Source organism: Pelodiscus sinensis, chromosome Z, assembly GCF_052426305.1.
Source record: "Pelodiscus sinensis isolate ZL-2025 chromosome Z, ASM5242630v1, whole genome shotgun sequence".
In the NCBI taxonomy this organism is placed as follows: Eukaryota; Metazoa; Chordata; order Testudines; family Trionychidae; genus Pelodiscus; species Pelodiscus sinensis.
Genome location: NC_143085.1, coordinates 31341940 through 31360188, shown reverse-complemented (window position 1 = coordinate 31360188; position 18249 = coordinate 31341940). Strand labels below are relative to the sequence as shown.

At 42.0% G+C, this 18249-nt stretch overlaps 1 protein-coding gene across 8 annotated transcripts in view; it reads left to right on the top strand.

Moving 5' to 3' along the window:
* Window positions 1–12746, top strand: part of CLIP1 (CAP-Gly domain containing linker protein 1) — a 136382-nt gene extending 123636 nt beyond the window's left edge. For all 8 annotated transcript variants that reach the window (XM_075898662.2, XM_075898671.2, XM_075898669.2 and 5 more), the window contains 5 exons: window positions 332–449; window positions 923–1082; window positions 1883–1932; window positions 8903–9024; window positions 10939–12746. In XM_075898662.2, coding sequence (XP_075754777.2) covers window positions 332–449; window positions 923–1082; window positions 1883–1932; window positions 8903–9024; window positions 10939–11161 — 673 coding nt within the window. In that variant the 3' untranslated portion in view covers window positions 11162–12746. The remainder of the gene's footprint in view (window positions 1–331; window positions 450–922; window positions 1083–1882; window positions 1933–8902; window positions 9025–10938) is intronic.
* The last annotated feature ends 5503 nt before the right edge of the window (window positions 12747–18249 follow it).

Here is an 18249-nt window from a genome sequence, read left to right as displayed (position 1 = left end):
TAGGATTTTGTGGATCATTCTGTGCAACACATTTTTTATTCTATATCTCCCCAATCTAACTTTTTTCTTTAAATTCAAATGGATGCAATGATATGCAGATTCTGGCATGTATCTACATAGGTAATTTTTTTCTTTGTTTCCACAGTAGTAAAATCCAGAATGATTTTGCAAATATAAACTTAGTGAAATACAGAACTGAAATATGCTTAAGAATTTCTAAAGATAGCCTAATATTAAATTAAATCTGAGACCTATTTGTCTTGGCTGATTTAAGCAGCATTAACTGAATAACTCTTCAGATGATTTCTGGAACTCTTGGCTTTCTTTTTAGAGAAACCATATTAAAAAAAGAAGTAGATGAAGAGAGAGCTTCTTTACAGAAATCCATCAGTGTTACTAGTGCCTTGATCACAGAGAAAGATGAAGAACTGGAAAAACTCAGAAATGAGGTATTTTTTAGAATCATAGTCCTTAAACTATAAGGTATCACTGGCTTTTCAAAATTGTTTTTATTAATAAATTCTGGAAATACAGATTTTTCGAAAACTGCTCCCTAAAGTTGAGCTTCTAAATCATTCCTGATGTGTTCAAATAGGTCTCTGATAGTAAAGAGAAGCTCAACAGGTATTGGCTTCCAGAAAGGTTGTGGGTGCTCTCAACACTTCTGAAACTTAAGTTGCTAGTTTACATAGATGCCTAAATAAGGATATAAATTCATGCTTTGAGCACTCACTTTTGAACAGCTTGTTGCTATTTCTGTCTTTTTTTTTTTTTTTTTTTTTTTTTTTCAAATCAAAGAAGGTTTTGAACTTCACTTGTGTTTGTCATATTTTTACTGGCATTTATTCTACTTTGATAACATTCTCTTGATGGTTTTGGTTTTAGTCCAAACTGTATAAGCATTCCCAATTAATTATTGCAGATCACAGTACTCCGTGGAGAAAATGCCTCTGCAAAAACCTTGCAGTCCGTAGTTCAGTCATTGGAGTCTGATAAGTTGAAACTTGAGCAAAAGGTGAAGAACCTGGAGCAGAAACTCAGTGAGACCAAGAAACAGCCTTCTTCTATAACTAGCTCCTCAGGTAACCTATAGGCTGCCCATTTGCTGTTTAAGTGCTCTCTCAGTCTATTTGAACATTTTTGTACCTTTACTGTTAACTGATCAATATTGTATACCTGTAAACCTGATCATTAGCAAGAGTCTTAATATAGTCACCTTTTTCACTTAAGGTGGCTTTATAATTGTTTAATAGTCACTCGTAAAACTTTAAATGAAGGAAATGGGACTAAATTCAAATCTTAATCTAAGACTTTTGATGTCAGTAGTTGCTCCCATATACATTAGTGATGAATTTGACTTAACATATGTATGTGAATCCATTTCAAATTTGTATCCTTATAAATAGTATATTTTTCCTGTGCACAAAAGCATTTCTTAGTGAATTCATTATAACTCCTGAAAACCTGTTCTCGCAGCATGAAAAGAAATTAGACCTGGTCGCAGCACAGAACTGGGAGCCAGGACCTTATGATTTCTAATCCAGATTTTGTGTGGACTCGCTAGCCTTTTTCCAAATCACTTAAAATTTCTGCCTCAATTCTCCCTCTGTAGAATGGAGAGAATACTTGCCTCATAGGGAATTTCTAAGGATTAGTCATTGCTTGTATATCACTTTGAACATGTAATATATGATATTGAAAGTATGGTGTAACATACCAGTGGTAAATGTCAGCAGTATCAATATATTGATTGTCTCTACTGATTGATTTAGAAATATATGGATATAAAGTTCTCAGAAGATAGAAAACTTATGTGGATTTGGTTTGCTATTGTGTTTTATATATTGCAAGATTTTTACATCTCACTTTTTTTCTTTAAAAGGTGACAATGCTGCTAATCCACTCCATGAAGAAAAAGCAAAGGAGAATCAGGTATTGAATCTGAATAAACAGCCTTCTAAAGTAGTAACATACCATTAGCAACCTGGTCCTAAGTAAAATGTCTTCCCAAAGATAAGTCTCAGAGGAGTAGCCATATTAATCTGTATCTGCAAAAACATTGAGGAGTCCTGTGGCACCCTGAAGACTAACAGATTTATTTGGGCATCTGCTTTTGTGGGTAAAACCCACTTGATAAAATGAATTGGATTGCAAATTACTGAGGCATGGGCACAGACACAAGAAGGAAGTTACTTATCTGGGGTAGAACCAGTGTTAATGAGGCCAATTCTGTCAGAGTAGATTTGACTCACTCCTAGCAGCTGATGGGGAAGTGTGAAAACCAAGAGATGAAAAATCGCCTTTCTAGTGAGAGAACCAATCTAAATCCTTAGTTCTAATTTGAGGGTATTACATTTGCAAATGAATTACAGATCTGTTGTTTATCTTTGTAGTCTGGTTTTAAAGTTTTTATCTTATTCATGCTACTTTTAAAACCACTACTGAATATTCAGGGAGGTTAGCGTTCCCCTACTGGTTTATATATGTTGCCTTTCTTGATGCCTGATTTGTGTCCATTTATCCTTTGGCACAGAGGCAATCTGATCTGTCCAATGTACATGGCAGAGGGACATTGTTGTCACATGATGGCATATATCACATTAATAAATAGGTGGATTAATCCCTAATGTTGTGGCTTAGGTGATTAGGTCCTGTGATGGTGTCACTTGTATAGATAAGTAGACAGAATTTCAAAGAGCTTGCAAATAAGGTTTGCATCCTACAAAACAACTAGCGTCACATCTAGTACTTGCTACTTCTGACTAGTAAGAGCCAGAATTATACTATATAGCAAAGATCTGTCCTTAATTCAATAAAATATACCATATATTAAGATCAGAGTTTGGTATCCGCAATACTCCAAAAAAATCTGGTTAAAAGAACCTTTGTCTGTCTTACCGTAAGCCACTAACACTGATGTAAATTTAATTGAAATGGAATCATGCAAATATCCTGACTCCCCCCACATGCAGTCTGATTTCCCCTCCAACCCAGAGAGGACTGCAACAAGTGAGTTAGGACATCCCAGACAAACTCCCCCCTGCTTCCGCCTCGCTGCACAGATGCCAGCAACTCCCCTTCTCCCTCCCTACTCCCCAAGACCAGCTGAGGGCTAGGATAAAATCCTGTTTCTCAAACTTGCAGGAACCAGCAATCTAGCTGGGAGTCAGGACACAGGTCAACCTCTCAACCCCTCCCCCACCTCACCCCAAGACACACAGCACAAACTCTCCATTTCCATCTCACCCAGGCCAACATCTATCCACTCCCTATCCCCCCACTTGTCTATGCAGTCAGCTTCTCCCCTCCCCCCCCACACACACTTTTCCCACCCCAGAAGGCTTGAGGAGAATGCTGAGTTTCTGCCTCTCCCTCCTCGCACAGGTGGCACTCTCCAACCTCCCCTCCATCTCCCCACCAGTCAATTATTCACTCAATACTCCTTCTCTCCCCCAAACTCTTCTACCCTATAATGCTACCCCCAGCCACTTACTCCCTCCTTCCTTCCCCCTTATCTCCCCTCCATACGTACTCTCTGAGCTCCTCTGTTTGAAGCAGGCAGTCGACCCTCTTCCTGCTGATCAGCTGAGCTCCCTACCTATGCAGGAGCTCTGAGCATCTGCATGGGGCTCATTAAAGGGCTGCACATCCACAATAGCTTACAGGGAACTTAGGTGGCAACACCCCAGCCCTGCCTCTTCAACAGCCAAGAACCCCCCGGGGCAGGGCTCCAGCTGCCACTCTCCCAGTGCAGGGGGTGAGTGTCTGCCTCCACTACCCCCTTCAGCTCTGCAGCATAGCACATGACAGCATATATCACATTAGTAGATGTTCAGCTGGATAAGCCCCTGATAGTCTAGCTTATGTGTTTAGGTGCTGGTAGGTTTCCTCAGCTCTTATCCCCTAGCACCATGATCCCCAACACGGTGCCGCCTGCGGGGGCATTTATGTGCGCTCATGCCGGCGTTTTAAAATTACTCACATTCACCCCTGCTTAAAGCAGGGTTGGCAGCCTGGGGCCCACGAGGGAGCCCAACGTGGCACTTTGGAGGCTTGAGCCCCACTCCCACCGCAGCAGGCAGCTCGCGCAGACGCTTCAGTGACTGGAGCAAACCCCACGCTGGTCAGGTCCGGCTGTGAGGCAGCAACACCCCCATCCCCCAACGCAAAACAGCTGTGGCGGGGCCCTTTGTGGTGCAGGAGCTGCGAGCCAGCAGGGGAGGGTCCCTCATGGCTGCTTCTGCACCCTCCCCCCCCCCGCACAAGCCCATTGGCCGGACCTGGACAATGGCAGCTGCAGGAACCTACAAATCCCCAAGCTCATGGCTAGGCAGGTCCTGTGGGAGAAACAGGAGAGCAGCGCATCTTGCTGTTAAGTGTCCAGCTACTCCCACTCCGATATCTTCACCCACAGAGCTCTCCTCCCAGACCCTGCACCCCAATCCCCTGCCCTGAGGCATAATCCAAACCCCTGGCCTGACTCCCCACCCCCAGTAAAATGTCTGGTATTTTCAGTTTCTCAGCTGGAAAGCCACTTGGGACATTCTTCCCCTGCTATGTGGAAGGGAGTATGAAATTTAAAGGTGCCATGATTTTTTTTGGGGGGGAGGGGTGCTTTTTTGCTCAACATTTGGACATTCCCCCCCTTTATTAATGCAGAATTTTGTTTAAAAATGAATTACAATATAATTAAAATAAAAGTTATCCCATTAAATTTTCTATCAAATTTACCCTATTCACATTTAATATGAAAATAGCCTTCAATTTCACATTTGACACCTTTTTTTGTTGGCGCCCACCACACTCTTCTGAAAACATGAATGTGCTATTGGCCACAAAAAGGCTGGGGACCACTGCCCTAGCAGCATGGATAACCGGTATGAATCGGAAGGCATTGCCTTCCCAAACTGCCAAGCGTGGCCTGCCCACACTCCACCCCCTGCTTCAATATGGCTCCAGTGGTGCCAAGGGGCATCATCCACACTGAGGCTGGGACTGCGTGCTACCCTCCCTTCCTTCCCCATGGGCCTCTGTAGGGCAGGCTTGATTCTTGAAGGAGGCAGAGTCTCTAGTGGAAGTGGCAGGGCTGAGGGGTTGCCTCCCTTAGTCCTATGTTCACCCACTACTGCCTAGTATTCCTAGCTACATACACCTTGGCTGAATTGGCCACATTAACACTGGTCTTGCACTAGATAAGTAACTCCCTTTTATTATACGTGTGTATCTATATATCCCTGCCTCTGTAATTTCCACTCCAGTTCATCTGATGAAAGTTTATGCCCAAATAAATCTGTTAGTAGTTAGGGAACCACAGGACTCCTCATTATTTCCCCACAGATAGGATCTAGCAAACTATCTAAATAGAATCAATTCCATGCTATCCTAACACCTGATCCTGATCCTCATATGAAGAATTCTCAAATGATGGAGGTTATGAATGGCAGAGGGTAAAGAATGAGGCAGGTGTGGTAGTGGCCTTGGAAATGTGTAGCCAAATAGAAACCAGAGGAAAAAAGGTAGAGGCAGAAGAACAGGATACTTTTAGGCAAGTTGAGGGACCCAGAAAGAATCCAGACCCTCTGGCTGGTTGCAGGCCACAGCAACTGACCACCACCCCTCCCAACCAGTTCTCAGATGGCTGATTGACATGCTTAGGTGAGAGGTGCTGCCAGAAGGATTGTAGCTTAAGCACACTTAGGTGATTAGGTGATGTTAAATACCGTTTCATTAAATAGTCAATTTACCTCACAAATTCTTACTGGTTACTCTACTAATCTATAGTCTCCGGGGGTGGAGCCAGCAGCCAGTGCACTTCAGCCCCACTTCCAAGGAGCCTGTATCAGAGGCAGCAGGGTGTGGTGGCAGCAGCCCCTGTCCAGAGGTGGCTTCCCATTTGGTTCCTATACACTTTAAATGCAGAGCCGCAGCAGGGGTGGGTGCTGGACCAGGTTCAAGCCAGAACTGAGCCAGGCTGCTGGCCAGCCCACTAAAAAAATTACTAGCAAGTGAGGAAGGAATTTCGTGTAGTCTATAACATTAATTAATAAGCTTTTGCTTATCAATTAATGCTAATTGGATAATTGACAATACTATTGCATCCCTACAGTTGATCAAGGAAGATGTTTCTGATGGACCAGATTAATGATACATCCAGATTAAAAGGGTCAGTTAAAAGCTAGGGCCAGAATTTTCAACCTAAACCTTTAATCCAATGAGAATTGTGCTGCTTGCTACCTCAGAAAAGCAAGTACCCGTTCTCAGGTTCATGCAGTTGAAAAGATTGGTCTTGGCTTAACCTAACTACAGAATTTTACTCAAACTGGAGGGAGGGGGAAATTGATTAGGTACAGTGCAATATTCTTGGTAAAATGCTTACTTAAAAATTTACACAAATGATATTATTACGTTAGCTAAGCAACCTGTCAAGTTGTCTGTGCTACTTAACATGCTATCCAGTTGCCATCCGTGAGAATAGATGCTCAGGAAACACAAAATAACATGCAAAATCATGAAACAATTTCACCTGTTTAATGAAGAGTAGAATGTAACACATTTATTTGGTTAACAGTCTTGAAATGGGAAATACCAATCTGTTTCATAGTAGCATAGTGTGTATATAGATACACTGGTAACATTCTAACTGCTGGTTTCTTTTTCTGGGTTTTTCTCCTCATGCCCCTTGCTTTCATTTGCTGCTGGCAACATTTTCTTCCAATCAGCATATGGTTTGTTTCTGCTTTCTATACTTTATTTGCTGCATTAATTTCCCGTGTATTGCTTAGCTCACTTAACTGCTTTCTATTCAGCTATGGGAAAACACATGGGCCTTTATCAGAAAACTGTAAATGTCTGCAATCTGGTCTGGGGGGTCAGATTACCTTTGGGGATCACAAGTTTAGAGAGAATGCCTACCCTGTATGATTCTGTTGCCCCCTTAAGGACCATTCGCCTGTTATACCCATGGTGCATTACTAATAAGGCAATTTTAAAGAAAAAGATGAAATTTTGATATACTGTATTCAGCCAAGCTACATAATTCTTATCAATCTTTAATTTATTCTTTAAAATGTATTAAAAGAATTGGATGTTAGATATCGAGTAACTTAATTGTGTAACCACATCAAAATTTAGTAGCATTCCCATGGAGAAGTCTCTGAGTGGCGAGCCCCATTGGACAGAGACGCAGGAGGAGCAGTAGCTCTGTGGGGCCAGTGCTCATTGGGAACCAACTTAAAAGCTGGCTGCCCACATGTATCGGTTCCCAGCTGCACACAACTCCCCCCACTTCCACATGCTGCTGCCTCAGAGGGAGAAGTTCTCTGGGAGCTGATACACACAGGCATCCTGCTTGAAAGCTGGCTTCCTATATGTACAGAGGCTGAAGCTGGGGGAAGGAGGGTCAGGTGATTCTGCAGGATCCGGTGCTCGTGGTGAACTGGCTTAAGCGCCAGCTCCCAATGGGCACCCGCTCCCGTCTCTCTGCTCTTGCTGCCTCTGATACAGAGGCAGAAGGGAGCTAGGGAATGCATATAGTCAATAGGATTAACCAGTAGTGCCAGGATTATCAGTTAATCAGGTAGTCAACTACACAATGACATAGAATCATAGGACTGGAAGGGACCTCGAGAGGTCATCGAGTCCAGCCCCCCGCCCTCAAGGCAGGACCAAGCTCTGTCTACACCATCCCTGACAGATGTCTATCTAACCTGTTCTTAAATATCTCCAGAGAGGGAGATTCTACCACCTCCCTTGGCAATTTATTCCAATATTTGACCACCCTGACAGTTAGGAATTTTTTCCTAATGTCCAATCTAAACCTCCCCTGCTGCACTTTAAGCCCATTACTCCTTGTCCTGTCCTCAGAAACCAAGAGGAACAAATTTTCTCCTTCCTCCTTGTGACACCCTTTTAGATATTTGAAAACCGCTATCATGTCCCCCCTTAATCTTCTTTTTTCCAAACTAAACAAGCCCAGTTCATGAAGCCTGGCTTCATAGGTCATGTTCTCTAGACCTTTAATCATTCTTAAAAGACATCTCTAAAATAAATTCATATAAATTGTTTGAGTAGCTATTCCCCTGTCCTCAATATGTTGGTCTGAGCACAGATGAATGCTAATAGATATAGCATTAATCGCTCAAGCTATTACATAATTAGGAGCTAATTACAGTTCCATTTAATAGAGGGATGAATAAGGATGTGTTGGGTGGTTTGCTGCATGGGAATGGAAAAACAAATGCAATTCGTATTCCATTATGTTTGTGGTCAAAGAAAATCTTGCTTCTATCTACATGTGAGATTATCAGATATGGAATAGTGTCCTGTTCTGATCCAGTTTACTTTTGTACATTGTCAGTTTGTTCCTTGCCTCACAGATTTTGAGATAAAACTGGAAACTGATATTCTGTTTTAGCCATAGAACAGATAAAGCATGGCATCTCTTGAGCTGCTCTCCTGCCCCTGTCAGTACATGTTACACATTCTGGAGGGGATTGATCTAGGAACCAAACCTTTTGGGACTTTGCTATAATTGGCAGAAAAAACATCTGATGTGGTAATAGTTCTGTGATGAGCACACTCATCTATTGGACCTATAATCATGTTTCTAACCAGCCAGCAGTTTTGGTGGAAAAATTGTTGCTCACCAGAATTCACGTGACTCAGAGATGCTTGAAATATTTTTCTTGGTTTGAAAGTTTTTCATCCCTACTTCTTTGTAGCATGACTGTTTTAATGGTAAAAGCTAACAGCTTCTTTCTGTGACATTCAAACAACATTTCTGTGCTGTATAGTAGCGATATGCTACAGTATAACTTTTGCTGATGCTTTTTTGTAGCACTTCTTAAGGCTTTGGAATGTCTTTTTGTTCTTAATATGTCACTCTTTGTTCTAAATCTGCCAGATTGACTTCCTGAATTCAGTAATAGTGGATCTTCAAAGGAAAAACGAAGAATTAAAGCTAAAGGTGGAAATGATGTCTGAAGCTGCTCTCAATGGCAATGAAGAAATAAATAATTATGACAGGTATTAATATTAAAGGGAAGCTGTTTGGTTTGTGTTCTGCTGATTCCGCTATAAATCACTTCTGTCGGATAATGCAGCTGCAGCAGGCCAGCCTGACTGACAGCAGAAGTACAAATGTGATTTGCCCACGTCTCTCAGTGACTGGATCCACACTTTCTGATCCATCTCTAACTTCTAGCACTGGGGTGCGCAATAATTTTTGATTGGGGGGAGGTGCACTTAAAGATTTTTGGAAAGTGGTCGAGGGCTACACTCTTCCATATTAATGGAGGAGGTGCAGGGTCTGGGATGGAGGCTGACTGCAGAGGAGAGCTTGGGATAAAGGATTGTGGTGCAGGAAGGAGTGGGATCTAGGAGGGAGTTGGGGTGAAGAAGGTAGTTGTAACCTAGAGCAGGGGACTGAATTGCAGGGGTTTGGAGTGTGACCTAGGGAAGTAGGGTATTGGGTGCCAGATCGGGGAGAGGGTAAGGGTACAGGAGGGGGGCCGAGAATCTAAGTATGTTGTAGGGATGTTAAATATCAGTTAATTGAATAATCACTTAATCTCATGAATTCTTATCAGTTAGTCGGCTATTCTATAGTCCCCAGGCAGCCCGTGTCTGGGGCAGGAAGAGTCCGAGCTCCTGGACCCAGCATGAGCCATTACTGAGCTGGGCTGCTTGCCTGGCTTCTAGTACACTTTAAATGCAGAGATGCAGTAGGGGTAGGTCCAAGATCCAATGCAAACCAGGACTGAGCTGGGCTGCTGGCCAGCCTGCTAAAAATGTACTGACTGGAGGTGGGAGCGGGGAATGTGTGTAGGCTTTAACAACCTATAAGCTTTTGCTTATCAGTTAATTTACTACACTATTACATCCCTAGTATGTTGAGTGGTGGGAGGTGAGGGAAGGGAGGAGCTGGTGTGCCAGAGGCAGGTTCTGCCCAGGAGACTTACCAGACAGCAGCCCACCCAACCAGCCTGCCTCCCTGCAGAGCTAAATGCTCGCAGAGCTTAAAACATTTCTCTGCCTGCCTGCCTGCCTGCCCCATGCTTGCACAGGCTGCAGGGCCATGTGCTTGTGTGAAAGTAACTGAGTTAGAGAGAAGGGAGGTTCGGTGCTTTGTTGCTTCCTGTCGTTCAAACAGACAACTTCCATTGGCCGGTTTCTGGCCAGAAACCGGACAATGGGATTGTGCTGGGGAGGGGAGCAGTGCCTGAAGCTTTCCTCCTCCGGGATCACAGTTCTGAAAAAGAATGGCCTGGCAGCCACTTTTCTGAGTGGTCTGTGGGGCAAGCAAGGGAGCTTGCCTGAGGCTCCCCACTGCATTCACAGACTAGACCCGGTGGGTCAGATCTAGCCTTTGGTCCATATTTTGTCCAGACCTGTTCTAGTGCAAGCTGTTTCTCTGCAGCTCTGAAATGAACATCAGCAGATCTTAGTTATCAATTACCAGCAGTTAGCCTGGCCCACTAACATAAAGAAAACATCCTTTACTTCTACAACCTGATATGTGAGTGCCAATGTGGAGAACCAGTCCAGACAAAAAGAATTCAACATTACTTGAAATAATTATGGTGTCATAGCCCCCTGTATCAATGAAAAAAAAAACTATTTTTGTCAGTTCACAGAAATGCCTTTGAAATAGTGGGTTTGTATTTGTATAGATTAAAAAATACAATGAATAATGAGTTTAATGGCTACAGTGGATGATGTTGTCACCATGTGAGGAATCTGAGTGACAGGAAAGCAGGGATTTGCTCCTTTTTAAAAAATTTTGCTGCTTGTGATCTTTTAAAATGTCTTAATTTTAAAAATATTGTTGTAAACTTGTCTACCAACAACACTTTTATGTTATTGGTTTATAATGTCTCTTGGGATTGTTCTCCTTTAAGAGACTATTCGGCTTAACCTATACCAATTTTCATCTTACAGTGAGGATGAAAACCAGTTAAAGAAAAAACCTCGCCTCTTCTGTGATATTTGTGACTGCTTTGATCTCCATGAAACTGAAGATTGTCCAACTCAGGCACAGGCATCAGATGACCCTCCTCATTCGACTCATCATGGCAGCAGAAAAGAAGAGCGCCCCTATTGTGAAATCTGTGAGGTGTTCGGGCACTGGACAACCAGTTGTAATGATGATGAGACCTACTAATGCAATACAAGGCCAGGAAGACACACTTTATTTGTATGCACTAATTGGACAGTTTATCCCACCAGCATTTGTGTGTACAGACATCAGGAAGAGAGACAATGATTCTTGACACATAACATCCTCAGTTTCTTCAAACCTATAGATATTTTAATCTTCCATTCATAAATATCTTATTCCCCCTTAATAAACTAAAGTGAAGTATAAATAAATTATTTAGTAATGACTTTTTGCCATTTATTCCCAATTTCTGGGCTTGAACCATTTCTAACAAGAAATGTCCCCTATGCTACTAAATTTATCTATAGGAAAAAATTCTAGAAACAAATTATAGGAACAAAGCATTATAGTTATGTTATAGCTTATTTAAATACCTTAAAATTATGCTGTTAATTTTCATATTTGCACTAAGATTTTAAGGCTGCATTTGTATATTTAGATTTTTTTAAGCTTTTGACACTGGAATGAGTTGAGAAATATTTCATCTTGATTTTCTTCTACTCATTAACTATTTTGCTGTGCTCTTGATCAAAGAACATGAGTTCTGTGCACTACCTAAATATACGTAGTGCCTTTCTTTCTAATGGACTACAGTCTGAAATTTATGAAATCATGAAGCAGGTAAGAAAACATAAGCTACTGTGGGGAATTTTTAAAAACCTGTATGATGTGCACACTTAACTATCATTTGTGACATCATTTTTTTATTATTTCACCTATATAATGTGTGTGTGTATATATACATATATATTAAAAATTATATTTTGGAAAAAAGGTTTCTCATTCACAATTTTAAATTTTCTTAGAACTCATCAAAAATTTGTTTGAGATAAACAGTACAACGTAACTACTTCATTTGCTGACTTAAAATGTAAAACCACCTCAGTATTGGGAGATATTTATTACTGTGTTTCCTGTGGAAAAAAATCTTCCAGCAAATGTGTGTCCTCTAGGAAGTTTTCAGTCAAGTCCATAGGGAATGAAGCATTTATGCTAATTATTTCATTATATGTTTTCCCTGGTTTTTGTTTTGTTTTCAGATGAATGTAAAATGGAAAATTCAAACTTCAATAATTGTGAATTTTCTTATAAGAAAAAACATAAAAAGGAATGAAGAAGTGAAACTATCAGAATGCAACATGGTCTTATACTAATGTTCAGATGTACCTTATTACACAGATATTTAAATTAATTTCAGAGGGGCTACTCATAGTAAGAAAACATTCAGCATGAGCAAGGGTGGATCCATCAGGCCCTAAATAATTTATTCAGATGGCTTAAATCTATCTTCTTCAAATGTCTTTTAGCGTATGTAAAAAAAATAAAAATAAAAAAACCTGCATCTTCCCTGCTATATTGCTATTGTACAATATACAGTATCTGGGTTTACTCTTTTATATAACTGTGTTCATGTATTTTTTTTCCTCAAGATCGTCAACCAAGTGTCTGGTACATGAAATAAAATACATCTTTGGTAATCATTTTAAATTTGGGGTAATGAATGTATTATAGTAATAGGAACAACAGCAGGGAAATCAATTAAAGAAATGTGTACTGTATCTCCTTTAATAAATGATTATTCTCTTGTCATCTTTGTCTTGCATTCTTGCTCTTTCTCAGAAAATGTACAGGGGCACTTACTTAGAAATAAAAAAGAAATAGATAAATGGAAGAGTTCTTCCAGTGGCACGGAATGATGGGTAATGTTTCTAGAGCCCTGACCAAATCCCACAGGGAAAGACCCCATCCTTTCTGGACTGTGTGGGATTATTCTACAAGGAGGGAAACTGGGGTAAGAAAATTTCCATTTGGATTGTTGGAGCCCCAAATGTGTACTAGAACCTATTTATTTTTAATGTAGACAGGCTATGTGAGATTTGCTTATCTTTCACGGAAGATAGGTTTTGGAATGTCAGTAGATAGCAGTGAAGCTTTTTGATTTACTGATCAAAACTTAAGCTTTCTACAAAAAATTGCAAACTACAAATTTAATAGAAACATTTATTATATAGATTTTAAATTTCAGTGAAATTGACTGCAGTGGATTTAAACACTAGCACAGTGGTTAGCAGCGCACTGGCCGCATGTGGCCTACTGAGACTCCACCTGCAGCTTGTGAACCCTCTATCTGCCCCCTCCCTCGTGGGGGTGTCTCACTCTGGGGCACTGGAGCCCCACGCTGGCTGTTCCAGCTCTGGGCAGGAGCGGGATGCAGCATGAATCAGATGATGTGGTGCTCCAAAAGTGCTGGGAGGGTGGGAGAATAGTAGGGCCCACTGAACTGGATAGCCACTCATGCAGCCCATTCACTCTTCTTGGTTGCCCATTGCTGCTGTAGCAAATGCTGTATGTGTAAAATACATGTCACATTAGACCCCTGCATGAGGGCTTGTAGGCACTACTGTCCTCCTCCTAGTTGTATTTAATTAATAATTATTTGTGTCTTGACAGATCTGCACACTCTAAGGCACCTCCTCATCGGTTTCATCAGGGTCACTTGTCTATTTCACGTAAGGGAGGTTTGAAAGTTGTTGCACTATTGCTAAACATTCACCACGGATTATGGATATGAAAGGGTAAAGGAGTACACTGTTAAAAGAAGCATGCCCTCTCTCGTCCTATTTCAGAGGCAGCAGTGGGAGCTCCTCATGAGCACCAGCTTCTGGGAAGTTCCTTACCCGCCCTCCAATGCTGCTGCAGAGGCAACAGTACCACGGTGCATGGGAGCCAGCATGTATCAGCTGCTTTGGCACACCCCACTGCCTCTGACATGGAGTAGTGAGGGGAGGGGCAGGGGGACAGATGGGAGCTGGTGCACATGGAAGCTGGCTTTTCAGTTGGCTTCACACAAGCTTGCTGCCTCTGATACAGAGCTTGTGTTGTTGCAGAAGGAAACTGTCATGAAAACAACTCCCTGTTGTCAGGAAGCTTCACTCTAGAATACAGCAGGATTGTAAAACATGCTTGTCATGGCTCCTTCCCCACTCTGGCATGATAAATGCAGAAGTGGGGGCCAGCAAGTGTACCCCAAAGCCTTATCTACCAGGCTTTGGTATAAAACTTCCCCAAAAATCTTAAAAACCTAGATTTTGGGAATAAAACTTCCGCTGCCACCACCCAAATGTTGATAACGAGATTAGGGGAAAGATCATTTGGGAAATCTCACCCCATTATAAAAATCAGGACACACAAGTAACCAATGCCAGGTTAATAAAAAGAAAAGAGAACTTTTATTATTACAACAATATTCATGTTGCAAGCATAAGGATGAGATGGAAAGGCGACAAAATATACTCATGGAGAAACTCCATGGGCCTAGAGCTTAGTTACAAAGAAAAGCCAAAACATCTTTTAAACAGTGCCAGATCTCAGATCCCATACCCAACCCTTAAAACAATAAAGCCTAATGAAACTACTTAAACATTACCCTACTTACAGAAAATGAAGAATTGTTTCTTGGAGAGAAAGACCTGCTTGTCCCTCTATGTAGCTGCAGAGGACTCTCAGAGACAAAAGGGAGAAAGGAAAGAACCCAAAATCCTTTGTCCCAGTTTGAAAATCCCACCTACATTCCTACTGGTCACTCCACCTGGCTAGGTGTAGTTAACCCCTTAATCCCCAGGCTGCTGGCTAACCCTCATAATTATGACAATGCTGTCCTGTTGTATTTTTACCTGCTGAACTTTTGGATAGTAACGAACCTGGACAGAATGGGGAGATGCAGTAAGACTCAGCAGAGAGACCTTAGGTAGAGGGATGCATGAAGAAGCCTGCTTGAGCAGGAATTGTCAGAAGGCATAGAGAGCAATGACACTCAGACTGAGGCTTGAGTCTCACATGTGACTTGATGTTTCACCTTCAGCTCATGTTAAAATGCTGTGTAATTTAACTAAACAATAAGAATGTTTACTATGTTAATAACCAATTGTAGTTGATAAAATATTTGGTCAGTCATTTTGCTATGAATTATAATACAAAAATGATACGTGAATTCACACTACTGTGGCTCCCTTAGGTAATGCTGACCACTAATTTGGCTCCTGAACCACTGATTTCAGAGTATCACTGACTTATAGCCCGGTGATGGGCATCTTAAGTTAGGGAGTGGGCCACAGGAGTGGCCCTCCATCTCAGTGGGCCACAAGACTGTTGTATCCATGATGGTTTCCCAAGTTAAGATAGTTTTGCTAACTGTGCTTACATACCTAGAATTTGCAGTGTGCCGACTGAACCCTAGCAGTGCTCTGACAGGATACAGAGGGACTGCATGGCTTCTACAGTCACTGTTGTGTGCAATCAGCACATGCCTCACTTCATGTGGTTGTTACTTCAGTAATACAAATTGTGTGTGGGGGGGGGGAACTGCACAGATGGAAACGAGTAGACTCTGGCAACCCTGTATCTGGACAAAGGTAAACAAAATGTCTTGCAGGCTACATACAGAACTCTGACGGATCACCGGTTGCCCAATGCTGCTATAGCATCTCTAGCATCCTACAATACTTTTCAGAAAGTGCGTCCTCAGGAAGGTTCACGTTAGTGGCATGTCATAAGGAAAGGGGCAGTTAAGAGCTACCACCAGTGTTTTCAAAAGTGGAGGTTAGTGTTAGGCCCTTAATCTAACTGGGTATGTCTACGCTACCACCCTAGTTCGAAGTAGGGTGGTTAATGTAGTCATTTGACGTTGCAAATGAAGCCTGGGATTTAAATATCCCGGGCTTCATTTGCATCTTGCCGGGCGCCGCCATTTTTAAATCCCCGTTAGTGCGGACTCCGTGCCTGCGGCTACACACGGCATGGAGTAGGTAGTTCGAATTAGGCTAATGGGGATTTAAAAATGGTGGCACCCTGCAAGATGCAAATGAAGCCCGGGATATTTAAATCCCAGGCTTCATTTGCAACGTCAAATGACTACATTAACCACCCTACTTCGAACTAGGGTGGTAGTGTAGACATACCCACAGTTATTATGCTGCTTGCTACATTGGCCACCTCTGTTTAGGTACCTAACTTTAGGCTCCCATGCATGAAGCAGATGCTAGCAGAGGGAGACAGAAAATGAGGAGTTATATGCAACTGAGGCTTATGATAACATATAAGTTATGACACAAAGGGGGCCCCTCCTCTAATCAAGTTAAAATGGGACATCAGAGATGATCAGAAGCAATGGTCTTAGCTGGAACCACTCACCTCTTTCAGAAATTTGCCTTATGAGGGAAAGCTAAAAAAAAATTAGATCAGCCATGAGATGGTCTAGCCAGATTTTCTTGGTTCTACCTGAGTGCAGGGGCAATGCCTAATAAGCTCTTCTGACGTTCCTTCCAGCACTATATTTCTATGATTCTATGGCTGGAACTTACCGATCAGACAGATTTATTATTTACAGAGCTTAAGGAGACTACTAGCATAGTTTTTTCCATGTTACCTCCAGTATTGGTGGTGGTACACTATGAGGCTTTTAGTTTATCTCCAAGAGATCCTGAAAAAATCACATGTCCATCTTAACAAAGAGACTTATACTGGTAATGAAATAAGGTTTAGCAGTACAACTGTCACTTCGGATGTGATTTATTACTATTAGTTTATCAGTAGTTAATTTTGGGCTATAGCTTATTTGGTTTGGAGAAATGGTATAAGCTATTCTACCAAAAGCATATTACCCCAGTGTAAGTAGGCATTTTTGCCACAGAAATTCTTCAGTTAACCTAGCAACGGTGACAATAAAACTTAGGTCACCTTATCACACAAGCAGAGATGCTTTTAACAGCCCTGACCTACCTTTTTATCAGGAACTAGCCCCTTGTGTGTACAACTCTTTGCCAGACATAACTATATAGTAGAGGGATGCACTTTGTTTCATTCCAAGATGACATAGCCGTTGTGACAATGTTTTAAGCACAAATCAGCCCCAAGACCAAGACTCCAGTAAAAACCCTGCCCCATGGGTGCTATTACCTCAGTATCTCCCCCTTCTCAGTGCTGCTGCTGTTTCTCCCATATCACCCAGAGGGCAGGTGCAGTTACCCCAATACTCCCAGCTCATTACAGCAGTATCTGCCCTCCAGTGCAGTTATTAGCTCAGGACCTCCTTCCAGCTTCTTGTTACCCAGGATCCCTTTTCCCCTACTCCTTCCAGCACAGGGCTCCTACCTAGGGATGCAATTTCAGATTTTAGTGGGCGGGGGGGGGGGGGGGAACCTGTGCATGTAGTGATAGTGGGGGGATCAGAGTGAGGACAGCAGGTTCAGTAGTGTTATTCATCATTCTCAGTTTCCTCCCTCTGGGGCATTTGGTACTGGCCACTGACAACAGACAGGATAATAGGCTGGATGGACTGTTAGTCTGACCCAGTACGGCCATTCTTATGTACAAGCTAAGCAGTAAATTGGGGGGTGGGGCAGAACAACCCTATTCGTCCCTCCCCCCCACACACATATCAATCACTTCTTTCCAGGAGCTATTAAGGCATTTGAAAACTCTGTGTTTTTTTTGGCAGATAACTTACTAATGAGCTGACAAGAGCATTGTTTTTAATTCCTATATAAAGAAAAATATATTAAAACCATTCAGCTCCTATATGAACTTGTGAGGCAGGTCTCTTAAAGGTCACTAGCTAGGCTTAAAATTTAATGTATATTCTTTATTACTGACTCTGCAGGGAGAAAGAGGCACACAGTCAGGACTCCTGGGTTCCATCTCAACTCTGGGAGAGGAGTGGGGTCTAGTGGGTTACAGCAGGGAGTTGCTACATCAGGGTTCTATATAAGAATATCATAATGGCCATACTAGATCAAACAAATAGTCTATGTAGCCTTGTGTCCTGTCTTCCAATAGTGGCCAATGCCAGAAATGAACAGAAAATGTAATCAAGTGATCCAGCCCTTGTTGGCCATTCCCAGCTTCTGGCAAACAGAGGCTAGGGACACCATCCCTGCCCATCCTGGCTAACAGCCATTCATTGCCCTATCCTTTTTTAACTTACTTTGTTTTTATTGGAATCCTGTTATAGTTTGGGCCTTTTCAACATTCCCTGGCAGAATTCCACAGGTTGACTAAGAAGAAATAATGTCTTTTGTTTGTTTTAAATCTGC